Source organism: Trematosphaeria pertusa, assembly GCF_010094035.1.
Source record: "Trematosphaeria pertusa strain CBS 122368 unplaced genomic scaffold BU26scaffold_17, whole genome shotgun sequence".
Classification (NCBI taxonomy): Eukaryota; Fungi; Ascomycota; class Dothideomycetes; order Pleosporales; family Trematosphaeriaceae; genus Trematosphaeria; species Trematosphaeria pertusa.
The window spans coordinates 254,487-275,996 of record NW_022987228.1 but is presented as its reverse complement, the minus strand read 5'-3'; the positions used below and the strand labels follow the sequence as shown (position 1 = coordinate 275,996).

The 21,510-nt window shown below is 55.0% G+C and overlaps 9 protein-coding genes across 9 annotated transcripts; 4 read left to right on the top strand and 5 right to left on the bottom strand.

The window, feature by feature from the left end:
• Nucleotides 1-108: 108 nt before the first annotated feature.
• On the top strand, nt 109-5,092 carry BU26DRAFT_465819 (uncharacterized protein). Its single transcript, XM_033825205.1, has 3 exons — nt 109-176; nt 287-3,583; nt 3,635-5,092. Exons 1-3 carry the CDS (start codon nt 166-168, stop codon nt 4,851-4,853), a joined length of 4,527 nt encoding a protein of 1,508 aa, XP_033678289.1. The 5' UTR covers nt 109-165; the 3' UTR covers nt 4,854-5,092.
• Nucleotides 5,093-6,218: 1,126 nt separating this feature from the next.
• Nucleotides 6,219-7,691, top strand: BU26DRAFT_509816 (mitochondrial carrier; the record flags this gene model as incomplete). The annotated part of the gene is made up of 6 exons (XM_033827173.1): nt 6,219-6,269; nt 6,492-6,513; nt 6,636-6,712; nt 6,777-7,022; nt 7,072-7,449; nt 7,506-7,691. The coding sequence occupies 6 exons, from the start codon at nt 6,219-6,221 to the stop codon at nt 7,689-7,691; spliced, it is 960 nt and encodes a 319-aa protein (XP_033678288.1).
• Nucleotides 7,692-8,184: 493 nt separating this feature from the next.
• On the bottom strand, nt 8,185-8,880 carry BU26DRAFT_609353 (uncharacterized protein; the record flags this gene model as incomplete). The annotated part of the gene is made up of 1 exon (XM_033835917.1): nt 8,185-8,880. The coding sequence occupies one exon, from the start codon at nt 8,878-8,880 to the stop codon at nt 8,185-8,187; it is 696 nt and encodes a 231-aa protein (XP_033678287.1).
• Nucleotides 8,881-10,144: 1,264 nt separating this feature from the next.
• On the top strand, nt 10,145-11,174 carry BU26DRAFT_569983 (polysaccharide lyase family 1 protein; the record flags this gene model as incomplete). Its single annotated transcript, XM_033833956.1, has 2 exons — nt 10,145-10,469; nt 10,522-11,174. 2 exons carry the CDS (start codon nt 10,145-10,147, stop codon nt 11,172-11,174), a joined length of 978 nt encoding a protein of 325 aa, XP_033678286.1.
• Nucleotides 11,175-11,930: 756 nt separating this feature from the next.
• On the bottom strand, nt 11,931-12,514 carry BU26DRAFT_569982 (uncharacterized protein; the record flags this gene model as incomplete). Its single annotated transcript, XM_033833955.1, has 3 exons — nt 11,931-12,048; nt 12,160-12,238; nt 12,316-12,514. 3 exons carry the CDS (start codon nt 12,512-12,514, stop codon nt 11,931-11,933), a joined length of 396 nt encoding a protein of 131 aa, XP_033678285.1.
• A 1,763-nt stretch (nt 12,515-14,277) lies between these two features.
• BU26DRAFT_437094 (bifunctional 6-phosphofructo-2-kinase/fructose-2,6-bisphosphate 2-phosphatase) lies at nt 14,278-16,430 on the bottom strand (the record flags this gene model as incomplete). Its single annotated transcript, XM_033824211.1, has 2 exons — nt 14,278-16,096; nt 16,135-16,430. The coding sequence occupies 2 exons, from the start codon at nt 16,428-16,430 to the stop codon at nt 14,278-14,280; spliced, it is 2,115 nt and encodes a 704-aa protein (XP_033678284.1).
• A 1,279-nt stretch (nt 16,431-17,709) lies between these two features.
• BU26DRAFT_523619 (uncharacterized protein) lies at nt 17,710-18,192 on the bottom strand. The gene is made up of 2 exons (XM_033830085.1): nt 18,087-18,192; nt 17,710-18,033 (listed from the first exon to the last, which is right to left on the bottom strand). The coding sequence occupies exons 1-2, from the start codon at nt 18,093-18,095 to the stop codon at nt 17,737-17,739; spliced, it is 306 nt and encodes a 101-aa protein (XP_033678283.1). The 5' UTR covers nt 18,096-18,192; the 3' UTR covers nt 17,710-17,736.
• Nucleotides 18,193-18,523: 331 nt separating this feature from the next.
• On the top strand, nt 18,524-20,558 carry BU26DRAFT_523617 (ribonuclease H-like protein). The gene is made up of 4 exons (XM_033830084.1): nt 18,524-18,653; nt 18,743-19,068; nt 19,117-19,732; nt 19,782-20,558. Exons 1-4 carry the CDS (start codon nt 18,586-18,588, stop codon nt 20,311-20,313), a joined length of 1,542 nt encoding a protein of 513 aa, XP_033678282.1. The 5' UTR covers nt 18,524-18,585; the 3' UTR covers nt 20,314-20,558.
• A 204-nt stretch (nt 20,559-20,762) lies between these two features.
• On the bottom strand, nt 20,763-21,221 carry BU26DRAFT_569978 (uncharacterized protein; the record flags this gene model as incomplete). Its single annotated transcript, XM_033833954.1, has 1 exon — nt 20,763-21,221. One exon carries the CDS (start codon nt 21,219-21,221, stop codon nt 20,763-20,765), a length of 459 nt encoding a protein of 152 aa, XP_033678281.1.
• Nucleotides 21,222-21,510: the final 289 nt, after the last annotated feature.

Sequence of the window (21,510 nt, the reverse complement as noted above, 5' to 3'; positions counted from 1 at the left end):
TGAACGGGAAAGCATGCGCCACACCACGCTAAACTAGCCACCGCTAATGCGCGCAAGACACTTCGCTAAGCATGGACTTCTGGGGAGCCACTTTACGCGCCCTTCACCTTCACGTTGTCACGGATATTCATGTTTACATGGACGCGTTGATATCGGCCAGCGAGCATGGCGCCGACGTGAGTGCTCCTTCACTGCGCAAATTCATCCCTCAGACTCATCGAGAACGCTCACTCAACGTGTTCCGGGCGTGCGCTGCTCGCGAAGACACCTGGCTAACGATGGCTAGCAATTGGGACAATCAGATAGACCTCACCGCAGATTCCGACGACGATAGTGGCCCGTTGGATGCGTTGCTATCTCCCCAAAAGTTGGCGCCTCAACCGCTCCCTCAGAACGTGAGGCACTTGTACCGCCCTCCTGCTCCAGCGTCGAAACCCAAACAATCGAACGTACCGTTACCCGGCAGCCAGCGTCGTGACATCCCGCCCTCGATATCACCTCTTGTAAAGCCCTCGCATGGGCCGTTGCTGAATGGGGCCACTCATGCCATCACACCTCCTTCCGATTCTACCAGACGGGAGAGTGCTGGAGGCTTTGCTTCTGCCTCGGTCGACGGGCGTCGCAATGGAACGGAATATGTGCCCGTATTCGCTGCAGCACATCAAGGCAACATGGCCGGCTTTACGTCGGGACAACAAGCTGAGAAGAGGAGGAAGCTATCCGTACCAGGAAAGAGCACACCGGCAAATGCGCATTCTAGGAGTGGGTCTGGCGCATCTACGAACAGCAATGCGCAGAATGATCGAAGAAAGCAAGCAAATGGCCCAAGTGGCTTCAGCGCTTTTCGGACCGACGGACGCACGCTGGTCAATCTCAAGAACAAGACGCCTTCAGTTCACTCCCTCAACACGGCCCTCAAGGAGACTAGTACCAAGATCCCGTTTGCTGCGGACATACTATCCGCTCAGCCACGGGCGCTACATATTGGGAGAGAGCCAGATGAAAGGGATGGCTCGATTTCTGCCACTCCTGTAGCCACGTCTAGTGCTCCGAGTGCTGCGCCTGCTAGACCGGCGATGACAAAATCCGAACCTGTTGGTGTCGAAGAGATGATAGTAGAGCGGGAAGAGAGGGGATTTACGCCAGGAGATCTCACCATCCGGCCGTCGTCCGTGAAGAAAGCTCCCGCTCTGATTGAACAGAAGCCTTACAGTCCATCCCTTCCTGTCCCAGAGCCGCGCAAGTCTTCTTCTATCAGGACAGGCTCCAAATCGGCACCACTTACTTTTTCAGGGCCAATTTCCTCGCCCAACTTTAACGATCGGGGTAGCGTGATTTCCGACACGGTGATTCGCGAACGAGATAAGCACATGCCAGGATCGCACCCTCTGAACAACTTGCAACGGCAGCCTAGCATGTCCCCGACCGCTGAACACCAGACTAGCCGGAAGAAGTACACACTTCAATTTTCGGATGAGGAGAGTCATCTTTTGATCTTTCTAAAGGAAGTCAAGAGGCTGGCGTGGAAGAATATCACCAAAGAATTCACCAAACACTTCTCGGGACGAAGTTACCCTGCTCTTCAAGGACATTACTCTACCAAGCTCAACAAGCGAGATAGATCTCAGGATCCCCCAACTCTTAAGCTACCCCCTTGTTTCGCTCACGAAGCAGCCATTGACTGGGCTACCGTCCATGCAGAAAATCCAGGGCCAAGAGGAATGCGTTCTTTAAATCAGGAGGCCTCTGCTCTTCAGCATCAATTCCGCCATCACCAGCTTCAGCAACAAGCGTGGACAAAGCCTATCATCGACACAGTCCAGGACTATTCTTCCGGGGCTGAATCCGCACACCGCCGGGAGCGTCCTCGCCGTGCTGTGCCCGTCAAGGACTACACTTGGCCGAGACGGCATAGGCAATCGCAAGCCGCTGACGAGGTAGAGGAAGACGAATTCGGCTTCCCCGAGCTCGCAGAAGCGGACACTCGGCTTACATCGGATGAGCCGCCGGAGCTGCAGCCTGCACCAGAGAAAGCAATACCTGTCGATAATGAGCCGATCAATATGGCTTTCGACGACAAGGACGCGGTCCTCGCGATTTCTGCTCAGAAGGGCCAGCTTACTTCCTCCGGTGGGAGGCTACCATATTTGCCTGCATCGCAACGCTTGCCGATTGCCAACACGCCAATTCAATATGAATGGGATCAACTCTGTAGTCGGGACTGGCAGGGGACTCTTATTCATGTTGGCTTTGCTACAGCTGAGCTGGACGTGGTAGAGCGAGCCCTCGCTAAGACTTTGAATTCTCCTCACGCAATGAGGCTTACCAGTCGTCGAAAGACATTGCAGAGATTAATGAGAGGCCTGACAGAACCAAAACTTCTCCAACTCACGGCCCTTCTAAGATACGAACTGCCAAACCGGGACCAGAAGAGCATCGATGGTTTTCTGGAGGACGCCAGAGAAGGCAAAATTCGCGCCACTTCTCAAAGAATTGAAAGACTAGCTGCAGCTAGGCCGAATAGGGTTTTCAGCTCCGAGCCAAAGATTTCTACGTCGTCTATGATCCGGCAGCGAGAGTTGGGTATTCAGTCGAGGAGAGGGTGGAATGCGGCTTCAAAGCCGCTATCTTACGTCTTGAAGAATAGGCTCCTAGACTCGCTTGGCCCTGCCTACTCGTACACTGGAGCTTCCAGCGATGTTCATGCCGTCGCCTGGTCTGTTGATGGCCAATGTTTCGCCGCCGGCGCAATATGTGTTGATGATCCACATTCAATGCAATACAATAGGCCGAACAACCTATTGTACGGCGACGTTTCGTACAAGTCTATTCACGAACTCGGAGAGCATAGCGTCGACCGTCCTAGGACCGAGTCTGGACCCAACTCCACCCATGCCATGTACGCTTCTCAGGATCCGAAGCTATACAAAACTATTTCCTCGGTCGCTTTTTCTCCCAACGGAAAATTTATGTTTTCCGCGGGTTACGACGAGTACGTCTGCATGTGGAAGGCCACAACAGATGGCTCGCAACCTGAGCTTATCACAGCGATGAGGCATAAAGCTGAGGTTGACATCCTCTCTGTCAGCTGTCATGGCATACTAGCGACAGCGTCGAAGAAATGGAGCAGCAATGCGGTAAAGGTACTCGCCATCGATGAAGAAAATCCCACTAGTTTTCAAAGACTGGACTTCGCCTCACAAAAGGCTGCGACGCGACCTGACCTCAGCATCCTTCCTACCGCGCTTCAATTCGAGCCAAATGCTGGGCGACTGCTACTTGCCGGATTTGGGGCGAATGTTCGACACGATGGACGAGACACAAACGGAGATATATGCTTATGGGACGTTCAGACTCAACAACAATTAAGTGTTCATGGCTCATCGAAGAACGTATTCGATGTTGCATTCAATAAGAATCAGCGTCAGATGCCGTGGTTCGCTGTGGGATGCGTCGCAGGGCAGCATGTCAATAGAGGCACACGTTCCATTGTCCGGCTATACGATGGCTACGGCTTTGGAAGGTATAGTATGAACATGGAGCTCGAATGCAGAGCATTGGATATGAACGATGTGGTCTGGTGGTAAGTTTCCACTGCAATTGGGGATCTTCATTGTCGGCTCACCCAATATAGTCCCTTTGATGAACATCTCCTGGCTGCCGGCTGCACCAGTGGTCGTGCCTACGTTTGGGATCTTCGTTGGCCGAATCAGTTTCTCAGAGAGCTGGCCCATGGGCGCTCGCTGATGCCCTTGGATGACATTATTGATCGAGAGATCACAGACACTGGTATCCGCTTCCTCTCCTGGGGCGAGAACGCAACAAGACTGTACACTGGGTCCTCCGATGGCGTTGTCAAGGTTTGGAATGTTGTCCGTTCAGAGGAAGAAACTTTCGTCAGAGATCTCGTCACCGTGGATTCCGGCATCATGTCAGGGGCTTTCAGTCCAGACAAGAGCAAGCTCATCATCGGGGAAGTCAACGGGTCTGTTAACGTCCTCGAAGTTGGGCGTGACGACTGCACGGTCAAGGATGCAGAGAGGCTCAAATACGTTCCTTACAAAGCAGCGTACGAGGAAGAAGTCGAGAACGAGCAATGCGAAGCGCCCCTCGTTCCGGAATCAGGGATTGCCATAGCCACCGAGCTTCTCCAATCCGGGCAGATAATGAATGTTCCTATGGGAGGTCTTCCCATCCGCCAGGCTGTTCAAGGGACGAACTATGCCGGACCTTTCGATAACAGCGTCGATGCTCCGTTCTTACGGGAACAAGCTCTTGAGTTCCAATACAGCCTATCACACACGCCTGCTCCTCAGTGCACCATCTCCTCTTGTGTGGACGGCATTATCAAGGTCACCAATGAAGAGATCGGTGACTCCGGAAGAAGCACAGATCGCATTCCCGACGAGCTCCGCCGGCAGTGGAGGGCTATTGGTTCGGACATGAAAATTGTTTCCGGCAAGTCCAGGTGTGCGAACTGTGGACGCGCTGCTCGGCCGTCGAGCTCGGCTCCAGAAGACGGAAGGGTTCTCTGTGAACGGTGCTCGTTCACGTGCTTCAGATGCGGAGGCGTCAACAAAATCCAGCCTAGTACCGAGAGACTCGTCTGCGCTTTTTGCAAGCGGGCTTGGGAAATTGGTGCTTTGGGGTATGAGTGCGTGAAAGAGACGGGCAGCCGTATCGATAGCTCGGACGTGCCTTCGCTGAATGGCTACGGAAAAGATCTTTTCATGGCGAAGCTGTCCGCGACTGAGCAGCTGGAAGACAACGTGTCTTTTGGCGATGAAATGAACGCTCTGACCGATTACTATTATTCCCTGGCCATTGGTCGGCCGGAGTCGCCTCCCCTTTAAGCGGTAAAGCTTTTAGAAGGAGTTTTGGGGATGTGCTGGCATCTTTCCGTGGTTTTCTTGGATCTATTGCGGCATATTTCAGCGTTAGATAGCTTCACGATACTTTTGAGAGCTCGATGCGCCCTCTTGCAGCATTTGCATAGCGTGGATAGCGTGGTGTTAGGCATCTATTGGGGACGGTACCGAGGCTGCTGCTTTTTGGCTCATAATGATACCCTCCATATTAGCTAGTCAAAGGTCCTTCTCTTCACGATTTCGTGTCATGAATTCTCGTCCTTTCCTTCCTATGATCGTGCTGGCTACATGGCGTTTCTGTACTGCCCCGTACTTCACGAAGGTCCCCAGGCATTCACGATCCCTAACGACTCCCTAGAAATTGAGATGGGAAAATTATTGTACTACAGCTTCAAGTGTCAGTCACTGAATGAAGCATCATTCGTCTGGAGTCGCCGATGACCGTCTTTTCTCCGCAACACATATATCTATCGCACGTGGCATTCCTTTCGATACACAGAAAAGACCCAGAAGGTCGCCACGAGCCGTAATGACGCTCTAAGAATTGAGGTACACAATTATTGTACGTACCGGTGCTCGAAGTGGCAGTGCCGGTGAATAAGGTATCCGGGAAACGCTCATGCGCACATGCCCATGCCTCTTGATTAACAGAAAAGCCCTTGAAGGTCTCCACGACCCCCAATGACTTCCCAGAAACCGCCAACAATACCGCGTTCTAGCCACAGCTCACCCAAGCCTCGCCAACAAAACTTCCACGGCGCCGGACCACAGCCGCAAGTGCGAATTTTGCAAGCCTCGCCTCTGATTGGCCCGAGCGGTGCAGCGCAAGCCGAAATTACCCGATGAAAAAAGGCTCAGCGCCCGGACCCTGAGGGAAAAAGGAGGCTGATCTAGAAGAGGCAAATTTGGGATCTAAAGATTTTGCGTGGGGATCACCACTTTCCGATAGTGTACAGTAGGCTCCACTGTTGTTGCGGTAACGGTGAGGCTGGCCATAGCGTGTGGGCTGGATGGCGGTTGGAGAGCCGCGTGCAAGAAGTGGAGGGGAGCAATACTAAAAGGTGGTGCTGTATGTGTGAATTGAGGATGTAGAGACGTGGAAAGGCCTTTCGAGGCGCTCCGTCATTGCATGCACGTCGTGAACCGTGTGCATCCCCGAGGCAAGTTGCGAAGAGCTTCCGGAGAAGCGGCTGACTAAGTTAGCGCCTTGGTCCGGGCGCCGCTTCCCTCTGGATTTTCTCACCAACCGTTAAAGCTCCTTCCCTCTCTTCATTGCACCCTACTCCTCTCCACTCACGCACCTTTTTTTTTCATTCCTTCTTCCCGGGTATCAGACCGACATCCGACGCAATGGCGAAAGGCGAAGTGGTTCAGGCCGACAAGAGCGTGTTCGGCATGCCGGTAAGCAATCCCCAAGTCCTCAGAGCAGCAACCTGTCCAGACCGGCGGCCCTCCATCCAGCAAAGGGCGACGACCCATCTCAATGGCACCGAGCGAGCCCTCACAGCGGTGCGAGGAGACACTGAGATGGATTTGTCGCTGGTGGTGATGGAGACGTTGGCTGGCGCTTCAGCTACGCAACTCTGCGGCAATTCTCGCGACAATAGTTAACATGCGGCGCAGGGCTTCGTGGTCGACTTCTTGAGTACGTCTCGCTTTCCAATGCCTCCGCCATCTCTTCCGACAAGCAATTGGCCCTCAATTGTGATGGCGACGCGTTGGGCAAAATTTTTCAGCCGGACCTAGCTGCTAACTCCTTATCTATAGTGGGTGGTGTCTCCGCTGCCGTCTCGAAGACCGCCGCTGCTCCCATCGAGCGTGTCAAGCTTCTCATCCAAAACCAGGTATGTCTTCGTTTGGGTTCCGCTGATGCGTCTGTCGTCCCCGCTGACCACGTTCGTCGCGCAGGATGAGATGCTCAAGACCGGTCGTCTCGACCGCAAGTACAACGGTATCGTCGAGTGCTTTCGGCGGACGTCCCAGCAAGAGGGTGTTCTCTCCCTCTGGCGTGGTAACACTGCCAACGTCATCCGTTACTTTCCTACCCAGGCCCTGAACTTCGCCTTCCGCGACACCTATAAGTCGATGTTCGCCTTCAAGAAGGAGCGCGATGGCTATGCCAAGTGGATGATGGGCAACTTGGCCTCCGGTGGTGTAAGTATCTGCCTCCGTTGCGCAGCGATTCAATTGCTAATAACTTCAGGCTGCCGGTGCCACCTCGCTCCTCTTCGTCTACTCGCTCGACTATGCCCGTACTCGTCTCGCCAACGACGCGAAGAACGCCAAGAAGGGTGGTGACCGCCAGTTCAACGGTCTCGTCGATGTCTACAAGAAGACCCTCGCCTCCGACGGTATTGCCGGTCTCTACCGTGGTTTCATGCCATCCGTCCTTGGTATCGTCGTCTATCGTGGTCTGTACTTCGGTATGTACGACTCGATTAAGCCTGTCGTCCTCGTCGGTCCTCTTGAGGGTAACTTCCTGGCCTCCTTCTTGCTCGGTTGGACCGTCACCACCGGTGCTGGTATCGCTTCCTACCCGCTTGACACCATCCGTCGTCGCATGATGATGACTTCCGGTGAGGTAAGTTGAATCGATCCTTTCCTTTAGCATTACGTCACATGCTAATCAATCCGCAGGCCGTCAAGTACAAGTCTTCCATGGATGCTGCCCGCCAGATCATCGCCGCCGAGGGTGTCCGGTCTCTCTTCAAGGGTGCTGGTGCCAACATCCTCCGTGGTGTTGCCGGTGCCGGTGTGCTCTCCATCTACGACCAGGTTCAGCTCATCCTCTTCGGCAAGAAGTTCAAGGGTGGATCTGGTTAAGCGCCTCCTCGTCTCTCCGATACCCGTAATGGAATGATGTGGAGGATGTAGCTAATCGCGGCGTGAGTGGCGGTGTGGTGGTGGTAGACTGGATAGAGCAATAACAAGCCCGCCTGGGCAGAAGATTGTTCTTGGTAACGAAAAGCACGACGGCGGTGGTAACACACCTTGTACTTTACTTTGCCGGCAACTCTTTTTCCCTCACAGCACCCTGTATTACACGTCATCTTCGGCTTGCATTGTGCTTAGTCTGTTTACCCCTTTTCCTTGCTGTACTCCTCTTTCCATCGCTTGGTGAACTGGGGAAAATAGTGGTCTATAGAAGTTTGTGGGTCTCTTTGATTGTCTTAATTGTTACTATGTGATGTGATACTATCTAAGCCCCGATCCGTTCAACGGGCTAGTACGCGATTCCTTCAGACTGTAGCATGCCCAAACGCGGTAGATGTGGTGCAAGCATTGAACTCACAGTATTTGCTTACCTACATATCCCTCACTTATTCCTCACAGCCTTCCAGGCCGCCTCTTCACCCTTTTTCAACGCCTCCCCAGCCTTTGCCAACATATTCCATGCCGCTCCTCCAACGCCTCCATCTGTACCACTTCCATCCTGCTGTCCACCCATCCCTCCTCCTGCCTGGTACGGCGTATTATCAGGGGCCTGTTGGTACCCAGGCGGACCCTCCAGACTGCTCCTGGGCAACTCCTGCACCGCGCCTCCCCTGTGCTCACACTGATACGGTGATGCGGCGGGTTGCGCGGGACCCATGTTCAGTGTTGTAGGCCCCGGCCTACTGGGCTCTGTGGAGGGAATTGTTGAGCGGCCGGATAGTTGCGCGTCTTTGGGTGGTGGGATGTGGAATTGGGGTGGCGGGCCATCGAGGCGCGTTTCGGTGATGTGGTGGGTTGCTGTGTAGCTTCCTGGGGCGGCGCCTGGTTGTGGAGGCGCTGGTGTGGAGTCTGAGGGGGCGTGGGAGGAGCCTGTGGGCGCGGGCGGGCGGGCGCCGGGTTGTGGTGCCGGAGGAGAGGAGGAAGAGGCTGTTGTTGTTGCGGGCGCGTAGGCGGGGTTTGTGCGGGTTGGTGGTGGGTTTGCGGCAGCGTCGTCGGTTTGGGTTTGAGGGGTTATCCCGTCTGGTTTTGCGGCTACGGGAGCTATGGGGTCGTTGCGGTGGATGGGGATGGGCGGCATCGTGCTGCGTGTTCCGGGTTGTACGCGTGGTGTTGGAGCACAGCTTTCTATAGAGACGAGCGTATGGTATTTGGCGAGATCAGAAAGCGGTTTTAAAGTGAGTAGTTTGCGTATGTAGAATGGAGAACTTTGGAGGCTTGTATTAAGAGGTTCGTGGTTGCCTGTGAAAGTTGTCGCGGTGGCCTCTTTGAAGGTGGTTGCTGCTTTGGGTCGGATGATGTCACACCACGTGCCTCGTTTAGCTCGGGCCTTCCGTTACTCAGAGTCCACCAGACTTCACCTCATCAATTACCCTTGATTCCGCTGTATCATTCATTCTCTGAACGTCTTCTGGCTACACTCACATCCGGTCACGGCCTGCTTCCCCTCATTGAATCGCTGCAAATAATATCGACTCCCTGCGAGAGATAGATCACGAGCTGGCTACCAGCGCTCCATTTCTCCTCCAACGGTGTACAAACTCCACGCACCTTGGGCGAAACGCCTTCTCTCATCCGGAATTCAGACCTTCAGACGTCAGGGGTAGGCTTTGGATTTCTCCATGCGAGGCTGCTTGTGTCACTGCATATGCGGGGGTAATATAGCACGATCGGCGTAATATCTGCACAATAACGCTATAGGCGTTTATTCTTCCGAGAGGCGCAAACGCATGTTCATCTACCGGGGAGCATGTCGAAGAGGGCTTCGAGGCTAAAGGCAAAGTCAGTCCTTCTCAACTTTTCCCGAGGTCTCGGAGTCTGCGGGACTTCGTGTGATGTCTTGGAAGCCCAGAACCACGCCATGATGCCGCGAACCGGCCTTCAATCTCACAGCTGAGTCGCTATGGTTGCCATGATGTTTCGAACGACCCATGTTCCGGCAGCTACTTTGGCTACCGCGCGGTAGGTGGAGATACCGCAACCCGAATTCGCCTAGTCGTTTCAAACGTATATTATCGCCAAGAAGCCAACGATGCCCTCTGATTTTGCTTGTAGTACGGCTAGCTGGTCAAAGAAGGCTTTTTGTCCGGGCTGGTTACCTACTTGGACCTCGTCCAATTGGTGCGAAAACCGGTTGAAACAGCGGGTAGGTATTGGCAGACTTGCTAGTGCAGATGTAGGCCTGGCTCACGAGAGCGGGAGCGATGGGACGAGAGTAGGGGCGTATATAATAGAGGGCGTCTTACCAGGAGAATGGCTTTTTCTTCACCAGCACAGTCTGCTCTTTCATTCTCTGACTCGATTCTTTGATCCTTTCTTCACGGCCCTCTTCATCATTTTGCACCATGAGGTTCTCCTCCTTCGTTTCGCTTGGTCTTTCGACTATCGCTCTAGCAGCGCCTACACCTACCGTCGAGGAGAAGCGTGGTGTGCTTGCTAAGCGTGCCTCTGTCACCGACACTCCGACGACCGGGTACGCTACCGAGAATGGTGGTACCACTGGTGGAAAGGGTGGAAGCACCACTACCGTCTCCTCCTTCGCCCAATTTACTGCCGCCGTAGCTGGGGATAGTCCCGCTGTTGTCATTGTCACTGCGCCCATGGAGTCGCAGGGTGCGAACGTCAAGATTGGCTCCAACAAGAGCATCATTGGCAAGAGTTCCTCAGTTGGTATGTGTATTTCAGGCCCCTTCGATACACTTACATTCTAACCAGCATCCAGTCTTCACCGGCTTTACCCTCACTGTCAAGAATGTCTCCAACGTCATCATCCGCAACCTAGCCATCAAGAAGGTTGTCGGCGGCGACGCAATAGCAGTTCAATACGCCAACAACGTCTGGCTCGACCACCTGGATCTCTCCTCGGACATGACCCACGATAAAGACTACTACGACGGGCTTCTCGACCTCACCCATGCCGCAGACTACATCACCGTCTCCAACGTGTATTTCCACGACCACTGGAAGTGCTCTCTCGTTGGCCACTCGGACAACAACGGCGCTGAAGACACCGGCCACCTCCGGGTCACCTACCACAACAACTACTGGAAGAACATCAACAGCCGCGGGCCCTCGCTCCGCTTTGGTACCGGCCACATTTTCAACAACTATTACGAGAGCGTCGCCGATGGGATCAATACGCGTGATGGCGCGCAGGTGCTGGTCCAGAATAACGTTTTTGTCGGCTCCAAGAAGCCGCTGTATAGCACAGATGCGGGCTATGCGGTTGCGACGGGCAATGACTTCGGCGGCGCGGCCAATGCCGCGCTCGCGGGGACTCTAACGTCTGTGCCGTATAAAGTGCCGACGTTGCTGGCGGCGAGTGCGGTGAAAGCGGCGGTTGTGGGGACGGCGGGAAATACTTTGTCTTTCTAGATGAGGCGGAGAGAGGAACAGGGATGAGAAGGATGGAAGTCCTGGGAAAATTCTGATGGAACGAGGTTCTTTTGTGTATATACTTCGCTTCTTGTCTATATGTTTGCTGCGCGGACAAATTGTACATACCATGTTGGAGCGCCTCCATCTTGCGGCACACAATATTCCTTGCGATTGTACTTCATTCGTTCCCCTATGTTCTTGCAGCTCCTGTCCGCCACCTTTTCTGCTCTCTTCTTCTGCCTGCCTCGACTCGGAATGTCCACGTCCGGTGTTTATTGCTCACAGCCAGGAGTCCATGATCAAACGCTCCTTCGCAAGTCCGAAAGCGGCAGTGACATACACACCAGCGTCCGAAGACCGAGACCCAAGGGATGCAAACGCACTGCTACCACACCTCGCTTCTGCCATATCGACGCACAGAAAACGTACCACCTAGAGGGCAGATTCGAGAAACGTTTTGGCTTTCAAAGTTTTCATCCCCGACTGACCACTTCCTGCAATCCAGCCCCCATATCTCCATGCTAAAGACGCAACGATGCTCAAGCCCTCACCGTCACCTCTACCAGGGCTGAAGCGAGAACAGGGCGCTTATTAAGTATAGCAGGGAGGATGTTAGATCCCAACAAACCTCCAAAATCGTCTCCCTTCTCCACCAACCCTCTCAGCCCCAACCCCAACCACAACCCTCACTCACACACTCCCCCCTCCCACCTCATCCACCAACTCCACATCCTCCGCACCCACTGCCCCGCCTCAACTCCGCCAGCAACGAAACGAGCTCGTAATATCATTCCACCCAAACTGCCTCAGGTCGCGATGATCGTTGTTCAACGTAATCGGGCCGCCCTCGCCGCCGGTGCAGCCCCAGTCTCTGTACAGACGATCACATATCAGCCGGCACGTTCCAATTTCCAGACTAACCACCATATGGGATAGGAGGGTAGAGAGGTTAGGTTAGCTTAGGAAAATAGGACTAACATACTTGTAAATATAGCACTTAAAGCCAGCGGCGGAGTGCGCGGAGCTGAGCTTGTCGTTCCAGTCGGACGAGGTGAAGTCGTCTAGCGGGAGGGAGATGGGGGTCGGTATTTGGTTTTCTGTGAAATGGGAGGGGCAAGAGAGGCGAATATATGCTTACAGCACACGCCCGTCGTGACGTCTTTCCAGTTGGCGCAGTTTTGGAAGTAGATGTCCTTGCAGATGCGGAACGTCGTCACGTCTCGGGCGCTTATATCTACGGGCTCCGCAGCAGCAGCACGAGAAGTCAGAGCAGCGCCGAGCGTGTTGGTGGCGGCGAGGACGCTGAGGAGGAGGAGGTTGAGGTTGAGGACGGCCATGTTTTTTCGAGCTGGGGGATTGGATAGGGAGAGGTAGTTATAAGGGTAGAAGGGGGTTTGGAAGAGGTGCGTCTGAGGGAGGAGATGGAACGGTGGTGATGCTGGCTGTCTTAATGGCTTTTTTGCGTTGGGGAGGTTCTGGGGGGCTTTTATACGGCGCTGCGTTGGCGTTGTACGGCCGTAGCAGAGAAAACGGGGACGGTATGTGATGATGACATGTTTGGTATTCCAAATTTCAGTTGGTCCAGTCATTCACAGCCGTATACCATACACACCTCCCTCAGATCGAATCCAGCGAGATCCCCTCGATAAGCATTTCTTCCTTTCCTTATTCCCCTCTGAATCAACGAACCCTCTCCTTCCACGCCCAAGTTCTGCAATCATCAACCGGGTAGAACGCAAAGCTAAGGTGTCTGTACCAAAGTGTATTAGTCTGACGAGGAAGCGTGAGCACAGCTGAAGCCCTTACCGTGCTTGCAAAGCGTACCCTATCCATGCCGAGGCTAGCCCTCCGCCCTCTTATCCTCTAAATCACCCCGACCATTTTCAACCACTCGATATTTCCTCAATCATACCCATGACCCGCAAGGTCCATAAGCCCGACTCTTGGCTTCTCCACGGATTAGTAGTTTAAGGTAGCTCCCACTACATCTCCACCCTAGTCTAGAACTGATTTCTCTTTTACGTGCGCAACGGCAACGCAAGTTAGCCATTTTGCGATCCCACCGACTCCAAAAGAACCCTCCTCTTCCAAATCAAGAAATTCGATATTGTAGGTTCTCCTAACATTACCCTTTTACGTGGTTAGCATACCAAGACGTAGAACGCCAAGCGTGACTGGGCGCGTCAGCTACCTTGGCTTCACAGCTTCTCCGGTCTCTAAACGGGCAGAGAGAATAGGCCCTCATCTGCCCAAGTTCAGTTATCAAAAGGGGCGTCCCTTGGCGGTAGAAGCGATCAGGAGAGATGGTCGATTGTTGTTGGTAGAAAGCGTACGAGACCTGCACAAAGATCTGTACCGCATCTGCATTCCTTGTAAATAGCAGCTTCAACTCTATATGCTCTCTATCACAGCCAACTCCGACTCCAGTAGTGAGTGGACAAGCAAAAAGGAATGCAGAAAAAGAGAAATCGCAGATTTTCTCCCGGTACACATGACCTCTGTGTACGCTGTACCACAGGAGAGGGGAGATGTACAATCAAGGAGTTTCTCCGCCATCGTCATGACCGCAAAGCATGAGCGCGGGCGAGAGGAGCTCGTAGGTTGAAGAAGAGCTCGGGTGTCGGACAAAGAATAAATAAGTCGCAAAGCCTCTGAGGACCGGCAGGAAAGGCCGTAAGCACAGATATTGTGCCGTGAGAAGGAAGGAGAGACATCCTTGATTGCCCGGCCACGTAGCCCCGGAACCAACCGTGAACGCCGAAAGCAACACAGAAGTGTAAAAAGAGAAGGCACGCTAAGTCTCGATACCCCGGCCTCCGAAGCAAAGAAATGTAGCAATATGCCAATCACGAAATTGTTTCCCGGCTGTTGTATACCATCGAACGCCGCAAAATGCTCCTAGTCATGGAAATGCTGGCGTTGTAGAGCCGAGAGAACGGGTAAGAAACACCATTAGAAAATATATATATGCAGCACACATAAAGGAAGGGTAAGTATAGTGACAATCGAAAAGGATAGCAATATAGCTCATCAAGAATTAGGTATTGCGACCACCTCAGCACCACGACAAAGGAGGGCATCTTGACAAGAGAAAAGGGTATTAGTGGTGAGGGGGCGCCCTGCGGAGCTTGTAGTCCGGCAGGCATTCAAAGTCATCGGACTCTGCGTTATACCGCCAGGCCTTGAACTCAACACCATACGGCTTGGGCTCGAGCTGATAGAGCATCCCCAGAGGACAATCTAGGTCCGCAACGTCCTCGCGATTCAGGCCTTGGAAGTACGCGAGAAGAACGCGCGCAACCGAGCGATGAGTGACGAGCAGGCAGTGGTCGGTCATACGCTCGAGCTCGAAAATGACAGGGCGGATGCGGTTGATGACGTCCAGATAGCCTTCTCCTCCGGGGCCTGGGTAGCGGTAGGCGAGCTTGTCGGTCTTTCGTCGCTCATATTCCTCGCTGAACTTGGTCTTGATTTCATGGTACGTCATGCCCTCCATGTAACCCGCATTCAGCTCGTCAAGCATGCGCATCTGTTTGACGTCGTAATCTTCGTCGCAGAAGTATTGGGCTGACTGGACACTGCGTTTCAGCATGGAAGTCCAAACGCAGAAGTTCTTTTGCTCTCCTTCGTTGCCATAGTAGGGATTCGGTGGCGTGTGATCACCGGGGACGGGCGGGAAGTGAGTGTTGGCAATCTTGTCAGCCTGATGGACGGCCCAAGCCTTGCGTTGGCCGTCAATAAAGCGGGACATTGCCTGGGCGTATTTACGGCCGCTCTCGCTCAAGTCGGAATCTCCACCAATCCTTCCTGCGACATTATCCATTGACTCGCCGTGTCGTGTGACCCAGATCATGCGGGGGGCGAGATTGAAGTTGAGAAGGTAATACACCGCCTGACCGGCGAGGAAACCACGGACTTGATGTGAAATCATCTTTCGGCCCACATCAATCATGCTGACATACGACATGTTGTGCTCCTCCTCGTAGTCGCCAAGGGGAACGTAGTTCTTCTCGTAAATGGCGACACGCTTCTTGAAATCTTCTAATGCGGCGATGGGATCCTTGTCCTGGTAATCGGGTCCAGAGAGCTTCAGGCGCATATTGGACTCAAGCAGATTCTGATCCTTGCAGACAGACTCAACAAAGAGTACATTCAGCTCGGGTCCTGCTCGTTGGCGTATCCTCTCCATGATCTGCTTTCTGCGGGCCAGAGTGCTATTCGTGGCATCGAAGATCCCGACGGAGCCGTTTCCCTTCAAAACCCAGTCCAGGAGCTCGTCCAACGTTTCCATGGCGCATTGTTCGCGTATTTGGGCTGCCCTCTTATTTGACGGATCGAAGAAGCTCGCCGACTGGTCCATTGTTGAATCTTGATTTTCTTCGTTTGCGGGCGTGGGCGCCTCGGGGCCGGGGGAATTCACTTCCACACGGGGAGGAGGCTCCTCCTCCACCGCCGTCTCATGGTGCTCGCGGGCGGGACTTGGCAAATTTAGCGGCGAGAGCGAATTTGCCGGAGACTCGCCATTGATCAGAATTTTCGCTGCTATCTGTGGGAGCGTCGCTTCGTTCTGCTCCAGGGCGCGCGCCACGCCAGAAGGCACCTTTTCGAGGCTCGACGACGACATTCGGAATCCGTGGCCGCTGGCAGCCACCCGACGCTTCTCGCCCACGTTGAAAATCTTGGTGTCATGCTGCAGCCAATTGAGGTATCTGGTCATTTTCTTCGTGATGTAGCTCTTGCCCCGCGCCGGCAGGCCCACCATGATGATGACAAGCTTGGAGCCCACGTCGCGCTGCGCGATCTTGCCATCGGGAGAGACTTTCGACTTGGTCAAGCCGGGAATGTCGAGGGTGGTCGGGCGTATTCGAGGCGTCGAGGCGGCCGAATTGTTCCTCATGGCGTGTCTGCACTGGTCAGTCCTATACTACTGTGGTGCATGGGCGCGGAGAAAACGCACATGCGCGGGCTGCCTGGCTGGGACGGCGCGGGCGTGTCGCTCAGGGCAGCGCCCACGCCGTCCTTTCCGATAGCCTGCCGGTGGACATGGTTGTGAGCGTGATTAGCGCCCACGAGGGGCAGAGGCTTCAATTCCGCATGATGTAGTGCAGGATCCTTCGCGAACGGCGCATTGGTGGAGTCGGCGGGAGGATCGGGAGCGGAGGGGATTGCGGGCTGTGCGGAAACAGGCCGCGGCGGTTCGCCGTTGGAGAGAGGGTGCGCGTGCTGGGGTCCAGGGAGTGTGAGCTTGCTCATGAGAACGCTTTTGGCGAATATCGAATGCTGGCTGGTTCGGCGCGGAGAGGAGGTGGTTGATGCTGAGGAGCGGCGGCGATGCGTTGTAGTCCCTGCGGTGACAATCGGCAAAGCAGCCATTCTTATTAAGGCTGGCCTCGTGCCCAGGGCGCGCTAGCCGGATCGGGCCAGCAAGGACCGACTGACGCCTCGCCGGGGCGCGGATCAGGTGCTCGACGGACGATATCCACGATACAATGGCAGAGCTGGAGGGCTGTAGGGTGAGGTCTGCCGTGGCGTGGTTGTCGAGAGAGAGGGCCTGAGGCGTGCGTCGCGACTACTGCCTGCGGGCGCGGGTGGTGACGTTATTTTGTACCGATGCAGAGTGCGAGTGACTGTTCTTCCGATGCAGGGAATTTCGGAATCTCGATGGAGGTTCCGCGCCGGCACCGGCGGCCTCAAAACTCGACCGAGGGCAGACGGCGCATGCTGGCGCGCCGGCGACACACGCTGCCCGTCTTTATACCTACTGCTGCAGGAAGTAGAGCAGGAGGGTACGCCGTCGGACTGACCGCGCTCCAAGTAACACCCCGCTTGGCGCTGTTTCCTATCAAACCTATCTCCCCCACGTCCATCGGCGGCCGATCTACACCAATCATTTATCCATGCGATTGCCCGAGACTGAGCTGTGGTTGGCACATATATTTAGCCCGCCCTATGTACAGTGCTTTGGACCGAAGGACGTCGACCTGCCCTTTTAGCTTGTTAGGATTTACAACCTCAACAGCATACGCACGCCGCCCGAGGCCGTCCCTCTTCCATTCTGGCCTTCTCCGCCCTTGCAGAGCTGACCTGCTGACGGGACGGCAACCGTGTATACAAGGCAGCGTCAGAGACTAGAGAGTGCAACGACCAAGCCCTTGGCGTGCAATCTCAATAGACGGCGATGCCTCGTCCCGCCTGCCCCGTAGACACTTTGGGCGTGGACACAGCGGCAGTCCAGCATGCCGGGCAGTCTGTGGCAGGGCGAAAGTGCTCCAAAATGAGGCTAAGACGGCTCCTGAGGAATTCGGGTATCGACTCGACCATCTGCGTTTCTCCGGCGCGGAATGCGAGGCAGCAACAGGTCGTGGAAAAGAGGGTCTGAAGCAGAGGAAGCACTTCCGTTTTAGGACTCGAGCCGTATGGTGAGGACCAGCAGGGAAATGTAAGCTGCGATGCTGATGGCCGTCAGGACTGTGACTACGTTGCCGCTCGTTCTGAATTTCTTCCGGTGCAACCCATCCTCGCCCACCTCGGAGAAGAACTGCTTGTTCCCTGTGCTGCGTCAGTCGCTGAGCGAGGCCATGGTACGTTGGCGTTTCGGACCTTGCTGTCGGCGAAACAGGCTCGTGAATAGGACGCCCGCGCCGTACACGGCGAACAGAGCGCCGATGGAATAGAACTCGGCGGTGAAGATCTTGAGCACGATGAGCGCGAAGGAGAACTGGCCGAGGGCGGTGCGGATGTAGGCTCCTTCAAAGGTTCTCTGAGCTGCGCGTATCTCTACCATCTCGGCGCCTGAGAGCACCACCGAACGCGCCCTGTGCAGGCGCAGCTGGTATCTGTCTGCTGCATGGCGGCCCTGGGTCTCGTGAGTGGGGACAGCCGGGTCTTCAACAGGCACATCATCCGTACCTCAAACATTGTTCTTGCTGTTTCCGTAGCGTGCAACCTCCGGGGTTGCTGTTGTGCAGTAGTGAAGATTCGTCAGGCGAGCAAACCAGAGGGTGCCCAGGTGTGGTCAACGGCGGGTGATCTGCTGGCAGGCGGAGGGTGCGGGCCGAGGTCCTCGAATTTCAGTGCAGCATCGCCGTATCGCCGGAATCCGCAGCACATCGTCAGTCTCACGGCTCCTACACAGCGGCGATGCCCTGCAGAGAGACAGAGATCCCACTTGCCTGTCCGATGTTTCCACTTTCGCCCCATTTCACTCTCGCTGTGCGCTGGCATTCACTCCGGGCTGGCCCTGGCTCCAGCTCTTTCCCGCTCGCAGCTCCGCACCAACCCCCCCACCCCCCATCCACCGCAATGCGTCTCTCCACCACACAACACCCCAGCACCCCCTCATCTGCCTCCACCTCAATAAAAGACCATTCGGGCGCTCGTCCCCTCCTCCAGCCCTTCACGTAGGCGTATGCGAACAGCAGTCAAGCGGTTTGCTGGCCATCGCGCGCTGTCCTGTGAAATACGGCACCTGCGTCGGTACGTTGTCCCCGGACAGCTCCCTTCGAGCTGGCTACGAGCGTAGGCTTGCTCAAACGTCAAGCAGAGCGCAGCTGACCCGCCAACTGTCTGTCAAGCCGCGGCGATTGCCCCGTCCGCCGCGTCCAAGCCACCGCCCATATTCGCGCCCGAGAATTGCCCTACAAAGACCGCCCTCCAGCTCCCCGCTGGTACCATCAAGAGACGACCGTTGTTGGAGCATTCTTTTCCGGCCAAGACTTTGAAATAGAAGGCGCAATGGGCGACGCAAGATCTACCTCAACAACATCGTCGGGCGCGAAGCGCAAGCGGGCTGCTCCGGTCTACTATGCCGTCAAGCTCGGCCATGAGCCGGGCATATACTATAGCTGGGAAGATGCAAAGCGGCAGACCGCGGCGTTCAAGAACCCCATACGTAAGTGCCGTACCCTGGCTCTGCAACCGTCGTCTAACACCCGCAAAGTCAAGAAGTGCAATACGCTTGCCGAAGCCGAAGAGTTCATGAAGAGCGGCAGCTATTCGCCAGCCAGGCCGGGGAAGTCAAAATACTACGGCGTGCAGGTGGGCCACAGACCGGGCGTCTACACAGATTGGCCGTCTGTCCTCCAGCAGGTGACGGGATACAAGGGAGGGAAGCAAAAGAAGTTCGACACTTGGGAAGAAGCGCAAGCCTATGTCAACGAAGCCAAGGGAGCGACGCCGTCAGACTCAGGCGCCGCCATCAGCCTCAAAGGCCACCTCGAGTCGACACTGTCGGTCGGTGCCACCATAAAAGCCCCAAAGAAGCAGAAGAAGAACGACGGTTCAGCCTTGGCAGCCATCACCAATGGCGACTTTGAGCCAGGTACAGGCCCGCTCCCCCCAGGCGCAGAGGATGGTTTCGACCGGACACTGAAGCTGGATCTAGCCACCGGTGCCGTACAGTACAAGACCTATGCGGAGCTCAGCGCGCTCAAGATGCAGCCCACGGGCGAATTCGAAGGCCCTCTCAAGATCTGCACTGACGGCGCCACAAAAGGAAATGGCAAGATCGGTGCCTATGCGGGCTTGGGCGTGTGGTTTGGCCCTAATGATCCAAGGTGAGTTCGCTATAGTCGTTCCCTGACAATCCAATATTTACATTCGTAGGAACATCGCGGAGCCTCTTACTGGCGAGAAGCAAACGAACCAACGCGCCGAACTCACTGCCATTGCGCGAGCGCTTGATATCGCACCTATCAACCGAAGTGCTATCATCTACACGGACTCACACTACTCTCTCAAATGCCTGACCGTGTGGTTCCAGAAATGGGAGCAGAATGACTGGAAGAACTCGGCTGGTAAGCCAGTCGAAAACAAGGATCTCATCGAACCGATCCTAGCCCGGATTCGAGAACGCGAACTAAGCAAGGCCACAACCAAAATCATTTGGATCAAAGCTCACAATGGCCACGAGGGTAACGAAGGGGCCGATGCCCTGGCGAATCAAGGGGCGACCCAACGTCAAGCTCAGCAGCAGATGAAGGCTCGTGCAGGACATTCTGAAATCGACGTCGAGCCACACGCAGTCGACAAGCCGGGAATGGGCAAAGCTCATGCGTTCGCGGAGTATGGTGCACAGGAAGGCCAGGCCCAGATAAACGGCATTTTTGGGTATTTACCCGGTGACGCCGACGTGTGAATGGGCCAGCATTGATGATCCTGGGAGGAAGAGGAAGCGGTTTCCTCTTCAAGGACCTTCGCTCAAGAGCAGCATTGTATGGAGTTTATTCAGCACAGCATATGGGTCTATGGTTGAATCTTGGGGTCAGTTTTCCCTGAACTGTGTGAGCGGTTTTCGGTGACATTAGCTCACAGTATCCCTTATTCCATATCTTTGCACTCCAATTTGGCTGCGTGCAGCACGTGCGCCGTTCAACAGTGACATACGATTATTGGGCCCCTTATCTTAGCTCGGTCACGTCGAAAGGAGCAACAACAACAGTGCTCCCGGGTTCGTCTGTGATCATGCCTCTCACGACTCTGCGCCATCCGCGCGCCTTCCTCCCACTGAGCCCTCTAAGACCGGCTACGCCTGATCCAGCTTGGCCCTCGTTCCCTAGCACTGCTATACCAGACCGTTCACCTCAGTCATCTCCACGGGCCACAACTCGCCCTCCTGGTCCAGGATTGCCTTTCCATCTTGAATTCGGCCTGTGTGTCCTGGGACTCAGCATCCTGCTCTGCTTTTGCCAGCACTTCCGAAGCCCGGGCCATTCTTCGCCGTCCTCTGAGGCCGATGCTGGGAAATCTGTAGGCCGCCTCTAAGTCACAGGCGGAGAGTTTTGCGGTTTGCGATGGTTTTCGGGTGTAGTAGATGTGGATGTAGAGGCAAAGAAGGATGAGGAGCAGAGTGAGGATGCAGAGGGAGAAGGTGTTCCAGGTCGAGAGGTCAAGGTCCATCGGATTGACTGCTCCAGCGCCGATGGGGAAGATGGTTTGTGTGCTTCCAGGGCGAGAGTGGGCGAGCTTGATGGGGTGCTCGTGCGGGTTGATTGTGGAAAAGTTGGCGAGCGTAAGAGAGTGCCAGGCGGTGGGAACTGCTGGCATGGTGGGCAAGAAAATGGTGTTGCTGAGGCAGTTCGGGTTGGGTTGTGGATGGGATTGGGATGCTTGGCTGGAATGCGGCGAGATGAGATGAAAGCGACAGTTGGATGATCGCGGCGGAATATATAGCATTCTAGTAAGTCGCATCATCTGTCAAATTTGGTTGATTTTTTTCCTCAGAGCCGTGGCTGACCAGCAACAGACTTCGCAGAGCGGTACGGTACGACCATGCCACCATCCAAGGATCGCGAAAACCTACCCGCTCCCACAATCACACTTCACCGCGCGTAAA

Excerpts from the sequence above, each read along its gene's own strand:
- BU26DRAFT_465819 (XM_033825205.1), top strand. Across the intron at positions 3,584-3,634 it reads ATGAACGATGTGGTCTGGTG|TCCCTTTGATGAACATCTCC; the intron begins GTAAGTTTCCAC and ends CACCCAATATAG.
- BU26DRAFT_523617 (XM_033830084.1), top strand. The coding sequence starts at position 18,586 with ATGCGAACAGCAGTCAAGCGGTTTGCTGGCCATCGCGCGCTGTCCTGT. Across the intron at positions 18,654-18,742 it reads GAAATACGGCACCTGCGTCG|TCTGTCAAGCCGCGGCGATT; the intron begins GTACGTTGTCCC and ends ACCCGCCAACTG. Across the intron at positions 19,069-19,116 it reads GGCGTTCAAGAACCCCATAC|TCAAGAAGTGCAATACGCTT; the intron begins GTAAGTGCCGTA and ends ACACCCGCAAAG.